Below are 6,828 nucleotides of genomic sequence, written 5' to 3' on the forward strand. Positions count from 1 at the left end.
AGTCTTGAGAGCGCACGGAGCGTTCGCGGGTCTGCGCGGCGCAGGTGAGCACCTCGGCAGCGGCGGGACGGCTCGACGCGGAGCGGCTCCTAGTCGGGGAGGTTAGCCGGCTTGTGGGCGTGATCCCGGGCCCCGCCCTCGGGCTTCCCGCCCCGCGAGGGGCAGGAACTGTGGGACCGGGACAGAGGGAGCCCGGGCGAGTGCCGGTGTTGCGGTCGCAGGGTTTCCCTCGCCGACCTCGGTGCCCCGCCTGTGCGGGGAGTCTGCGTGCCATCGCGCCTGGTCGGGCGCCTGGATGCCGGGGAGTCGCCCTGATCCCCGAGGACTGCACGATCGACGTGCAATTTATTGACGTGTAGTTGGCGGCCTGAGTTGTCCCTAGATGTCTCCGGGATGCATTCACCAAAATCCAAGATTTTTGACTCGGGTAAATTTAAAATGAGCATGTACTTTGATTAAACTTTGTGCTGTACTTAATTTTTACTTCAGAATTATGATGAAATAGGGATGAGAAGCCCTATAATTTTAATGGAAATTGTACTATTATGTTTTGTTTTTGACACTGGGTATCAGTATAGCCCAGGAGGCTGGCCTCGAACTTGCTGCGATCCTCCCGCTTCTGTCTCTCCACAGCTGGGTAACAGGCACGTGCCACCACGGCCAGCCTACCTCTTTTTTAAAAAGAAGATATAGAAGATGTCTAAATCTTAACAAAATGTTGTCTTCATCTTTTAAGCGATGCTGAGCCATCAGTACTGTGCAGGTGCTGTACATACGTCACACCCTTTATCTGGTAGGTGTTAGAGTCCTCATGGTAGGGACAGAGCGGTTGAGCAACAGAACAGCTGAGCAACTGGCCTGCAAATGGAAAGTTCTTCAAGTTGATAGTCTCATTTGTGAACCATCCGATTAGGATTTGATTTTCACATTCTCTGTAATTTGGTGGAGTCTTTCCTGTTTCATTTCATTTAAAATTAATATTAAACAGGGCAGGCCAGATAGCTCAGCAGATTAACGTGCCTGCTTAGGCAGACGCAGGGACCAGGGTACCATCCCCGGTGCCGGTGAGCCATGCTGGCCCCGCCGCTGGGGCGCAATGGACAATGCTTGGGACTGGGCATGGTGGTATGCGTCTGTACTGCCAGCATTTGGGAGGCTGAAAACAGGAGGATCACTACGAGTCCGATCTGTGTGGTGAGACCCTGTAGACCCTGTACTAAATACATTAAAAAAAAAATAAAGTTAGTATTAAACAAATTTAGAGAAGGCTACTTCATAGTATGTCTGGATATTAGTGTGTTCTTTTTTAAAGATCAAGGCAGAGTTCATTTGTATAGGCTACTAATGAAAAAGAAAAATCTCTTTTTCCCATTTCTTTCAGTGTCACCTCGGTAGTGACAGCACATCCCCTGCAGTGATGAGGAGGTTCCTGCTACTGTATGCTACACAGCGAGGACAGGCAAAGGCCATAGCAGAAGAAATATGTGACCAGGCTGGGGCGCACGGCTTTTCCGCAGACCTTCACTGTATTAGCGAGTCAGATAAGGTAGGAGCTGTCGTTTGTGTGGATTTCATTATGCCTCAGGCTTCCAAGTATTTTGATTGGGAAGTAATGTTTGTTAAATGACACAACAGGAGGATAAAGACCACTGTAATCTTTTTATAACAGAAATTCATTTTAGTAACTCAACTGTAGCATTCCACCAGTGTTCTTATGAAACGTAGAAGTGTGGATTTGAGTTTGGCTAGGCAGGCTCAGAAGCTGAAATAAGCAGCTGCTCGGCAGCCATTGATGGTGGCAGGGGCAGGGGCCCTGCGTGGCTCACACTGTGGCCCTGAGACAAATGAGACATCTGTGGGCACATGTGTGCTTTCGACCTTGGGAACCTCAGCATCCCACTCAGCAAGGTGAATTTGTGAGAGAAATTAAAGCAGTGCTATACTCATCTGGGGAAGGTTCAGCTGGGCTGAATCCCAGGAAGTGCTGCCACTATGTGTCTGTACATTGAGTATTTCTCTGCAATCAGTCCTACGTTAGGTTAGATAAAACCTTAATGTTTTATGTTTTCTGTTGTTGTTTTGATTCCAGGACTCGTGACCTAACCCAAGGCTTTCCTGCTGCGTTCCATCCCCAGTTCACTTTTTATTTTTTGTCTCATGACAGGTTTTCTTGAAGTGGCCCACGCCAGACCTGCAGTGCCCCTGCACCTGTCTCCCAGAGTCCCGGGGTGATAGGTGTGCCCTGACACCCTCAGCTCTGTTCTTTCAGTTTGTCGAGATTTCTCAGTGGTCCTTTTCCAGATGGGTCAGGTGATAATAGTTAGCAGGGGCTTTATACAACCAGGTGACAGGCTAGCCACTGAGAGTATTACTCACTTGGGGACTTTGAAAGTGAGCTTGCCAGTGTCCCCTCACTGAGGTTTACTGTCCTCTGTGACCTTCACAAGTCTCGGGCTGGACCAATGAGACAGTCGAAGCACAGATGAGTCATAATCCCAGTCATCTACTTTCTTCATACAGCACTGTGAGTGTGAGTCCAGCTGCACTTCCGGAGGACACCGTCTATCCCACTGACAGGCAGGCTCTGTCACTGGATGGTGACTTGAAACAGACTTATGGGACGGTGCTACTCGATGGACCACAGCCTAAAGCTGTTACAGTGAGCGAGGCCTGTCCTAGGAGTAGCCCTGATAGTCACTAACTCGACAGAGAGGTGAATGAGGAAGTTTTTCTTAACACCACCACCTTAGCTGGGCTCTGCCTGAATGGTTTCTCACAAGTTGCTCATCAGCTACATTGCGGAGCTAGCTCTCCTTCCTAGCTGCCCGCAGTCCTCCAAGGTTATGTACCCAAACTGCACAGAGTTTAACATATACCTTCGGTAGTGTTTTCATGTCGTTAGCTCAAGTTCCTACCATGTGGGTGAGCAGGTGCGGGCTGGGGGTGTAGCTCAGTGAGAAAGCACATACTTAGTGTGTACAGGGCCCTGGGTTCAGTCCTCAGCACCCCAAAAAGTATAATAAAGGGAATTTTTTGGGCCCTAATTAGGCTATGCTCATGGCTAGTAAAGTTAATGGAGTCAAAAGCAGGAATGGTGACTGCCCTATTTTAAGGAAACACATAGGAACTAGAGGACAGACTTGATTTCTGAGACTTGGAAGCCCTGAGGATCCCACTTCACAGCCCATCAAACCTTCAGCTCTGTGGAGTCCTGAAGGAATGAAGAGCTGTTCTTCGTCAGCAGGCCCGAGAGCTGGGCACTGCCACTACTTGTCTCCCAGCTTTGAAACGCCTCATGTGCGTCTGCCTTTGTGTTAGGCGCACTGTACAGGTGGCTGTGGTGGCGAGCATGTCACAGCGTCTCTGTCTTTAGGTGTGTTGAAACACGAAATGAGTGCAAGCGGAGTCTTCTCTTGGCTACTCCTTTGTTGTCCTGCTGTTTTAATCCTGGGCACTTAGGTACCTGATTTCTTTATTTCTGAGTTGTACCCTTTCCTACTTCTGAGACCATTGAGCTTGTGTTTTTGGCTTTTTATTTTACTTTTTTGTAAAGAATAAAAAATAGTTAAAACCATTAGAAATGATACAGCATTTCACTAAACAAAACAATAGGAATTCACCAATGGTTGTTATATTGTATATTGTCTTCTAATTAGTTATTTAGATTAACGGATATAAGCATGCAAGAATTGATCAAAAAGTTATAAAATTAAAAAGAGAAAAAACATTAAGCATTAACTGCTCCTTTCAATAGACCAGCAGGAGTCAGCAGTACAATTATCCAAGGTATCCTGTGTGTATAGATTTCCTTCCTCCCTTCCTTCCCTCCTTCCCTCCTTCCTTCCTTCCTTCCTTCCTTCCTTCCTTCCTTCCTTCCCTCCCTCCCTCCCTCCCTCCTTCCTTCCTTCCTTCCTTCCTTCCTTTCCTCCTTCCTTCCTTCCTTCCTTCCTTCCTTCCTTCCTTCCCTCCCTCCCTCCCTCCCTCCTTCCTTCCTTCCTTCCTTCCTTCCTTTCCTCCTTTCTTCCTTTCTTTTCTCCTTTTTCTCTTTCCAGTGGTTCTTTCCCTTGTAATAGTTTCTTTCCCTTTCACAATATCCATTGTACCTTTCAGATTTTATTTATTTTTTCAGGTTCTTACCCTAGTGAGACAACGTGATGTTTACACTTGCAGGTCTGATTTATTTCACTATGAGTCTGGTCTCTAGTTGCATCCGTTTATCTATAAAGGCCTCGAGTTTATCTTTTTTTTTTTTTTTTTTTTTTAATAGCTGAGTCGTACTCCGTTGTTTAAAAATACCACATCTTTTTTTTTATCAGTTTCTCAGTTGATGGGCATCTGGGTTGCTTCCAGCGTTTAGCTATGACAAATTGCACTGCTGTGGACATGGGTGCACATGTATCGCCGTGGTATGATGATTTCAGTTCTTCTGGAAAAATACCCAGAAGGGGAATAGCTGGGCGAACGGGACCTCCAATCCTAGCTTTTTGAGGACTGTCCACACTGATTTCCTTAGCCTACACGCCCACCAACAGTTGGGAAAGGTTTCCTTTTTCCGCACAGCCTCTCCAGCCTTTATTATAGACTGATTTCTTGATGCTAGCCATTCTTCCTGGGGTGAGGTGGACTCAGCGTTGTGTTAATTTGCGTTTCTCTTACGGAGAGGCGCTCCTGCTGCGTTAGCTCCCTTTCTTCCTTGGGAGCTCGTAGCAGTTCCGGAGAGTCATCTGCTCGTTGCCCGGCCTACTTGCCCTGCTGACTGAGCTCCCTGAGCCCCTGGCCCAGGGCACTGTGGCTCAGAGTTGATTATACCCACCCCATGCCTCTCCTCTTGCTAAGGCAGGGGATTGGACGAGGAGGGAACCCAGGGCGATGGAGCCTGGCCCTGGAAAACTTCACAGAGAGGACGACGTAGGACGTGTTCAGCTTTCCTAATTCCTTGATGTGAATCAACAAAGCAGGTGTGTGCTCGACACTGAGCTATGGCCCACGCTGTACAGCTTGGGTGAGTGAGGGCACCGGGCCTCTGGACTGGTCGTCCAACCATGCAGCTCTCGTAGCTCCACAGAGAGGAAAGTTGGAGGGAAGCAGGCCGGTCCTTCTGCCTGGCTAGTGTGTTCCATCACAAATGCATATGCACTGTACTGGGTCTCTGACTTGCTTTCTTCATTTTGTAGTATGATCTGAAAACAGAAGCAGCTCCTTTGGTAGTGGTCGTCTCTACCACCGGCACCGGTGACCCACCTGAGAGTGCCCGCAAGTTCGTTAAAGAAATACAGGACAAGACCCTGCCGCCGGATTGCCTTGCTCACCTGCGGTATGGATTGTTAGGTAACCGACTAGATTTTAAATATGTGTGTTTTTTCAAACATATGAAATGTAAAAGTATGAATCCTTTTATTTTTTACATCAATTCGGTGTATAAACAAGGTAGATAATGCACCATCTTGCGTAAGCGCTTCCTCGCCCTTCACGGTAAGACCTCAGCGGGGCCTCCCGAGTCGCTTCCATAGCCAAGGGTGCGCCTCTGTTCAGCATGAAGCATTTTCAGGCTGTCTGCGGCAGACTTCACCCCTAAACTGAAACGGAATCGTGAGGGAGGTGCTTCGTGCCGCTTCCTGCCTTGCAGCGCCGGTGATGGCAAGCCCCCAGAAGCTCCTAGGTCTTCGGGATCTCTTCCATGTCCAAGAGCCACACCTCGAGGGTGGTGGCTTCCCACGCCCAGCTGAACGTCAGCGGGACTTCTGAATGGTTCCCGTGCTTGGCTACCACCTGTGCTTCTGCAATGCCGAGTCGGGCTATGGCATGAGTATTTTTAGAAGCGCTTTGGTGGTTGTCACAGTGCACTTCCCGGGTGCGGCGCTGCGCCCAGGGGCTCTCCGGAGCACAGGATGATGACGGCATCCAGAGGAGGTAGAGACCCTGTGCTTCACTTGTCGTCCATTGTCACCCTTAGAGATTGTTTTGGGGCACAGCATCTAGCAAGGATGGATTTTACTTTGTTAACTGATCAGAAACTTCAGCTTATAGTGCTGACTATATCTAGCATGGGGAACGTGTCCATGAGTTATTTTATAGCACTTATAAGTTTTTTTAATTGAGCTTTTTCTAGTTTCTGTGTTTTCAAGCGTATCTATATGCTGCTTTGGAAATCCCTCAGAACACATGGAAAGACAACACTGAAGCCCAGTCAGTCCTTCTGGTCTGTACTGGGCCCTGCAGTTTCTCACCCCATTCTTGGAAAAGAACATGGGGTGATTGAACAGCTGAGAACCCAGGGCTTACAGGTTGAGGTTTCCCCAGGTACCAGACGTTACTCTCTTTTCTTACCACGAAACAGAAGCAAATCCCAACTTACTTGACATAGGAAGGAGGGCAGCAGCTGGGTTTTGGCATGTTGCCTCCTTGGACCCTAGGTCAGCACTCATGAGTGCTGCCAGGGGCCATGTCCTGGAGACCCAGGCTTTGCGGGTTCTCTTGTTGCCATCGCAGCTGCCTGACTTGGGTGGAGCTTCCAAGCACATAAACAATATGTAAATGAACAGAAGTCCTGTGTTCCGATAAAACTTTATTTATAAAACCAGTAGTGGACAGTATGTGGTTTAGAGGTTGTGATTGGCAGACTCCTGATTAAGATACAAAAGCATGAGATAGAGGTGTTATGCATTTTGTTCTGTGTTTTAGTGGTGCTGGAAATTAAACCCCAAGACTTTCTAACTTAGCTGCATCCCCATCCCTTTTTAAAAAATTGTTTCTTTTGCATTTTGAGACTGGGTCTCCTAAAGTCACTGAGTTGCCCACTCGGCCTGGGCTTGAACTTGAAATCTCTGG

General features: G+C 48.1%; 1 protein-coding gene across 2 annotated transcripts in view; it reads left to right on the forward strand.

Annotated features, from left to right (window-relative positions):
- Positions 1 to 11: 11 nt before the first annotated feature.
- Mtrr (5-methyltetrahydrofolate-homocysteine methyltransferase reductase) overlaps positions 12 to 6,828 on the forward strand; it is a 27,687-nt gene continuing 20,870 nt past the window's right edge. The window contains exons 1-3 of one of the 2 annotated variants that reach the window (XM_004625195.2): positions 12 to 44; positions 1,382 to 1,546; positions 5,175 to 5,328. In XM_004625195.2, the coding sequence (XP_004625252.1) occupies positions 1,418 to 1,546; positions 5,175 to 5,328 (283 nt within the window). In that variant the 5' untranslated portion in view covers positions 12 to 44; positions 1,382 to 1,417. Of the gene's footprint in view, positions 45 to 382; positions 428 to 1,381; positions 1,547 to 5,174; positions 5,329 to 6,828 lie in introns of those variants that run through there. The other variant, XM_023706680.1, reaches the window with a different exon arrangement.

The sequence above is a fragment of the Octodon degus genome, unplaced genomic scaffold, assembly GCF_000260255.1.
Source record: "Octodon degus isolate 3935 unplaced genomic scaffold, OctDeg1.0 scaffold00008, whole genome shotgun sequence".
Lineage (NCBI taxonomy): Eukaryota > Metazoa > Chordata > Mammalia > Rodentia > Octodontidae > Octodon > Octodon degus.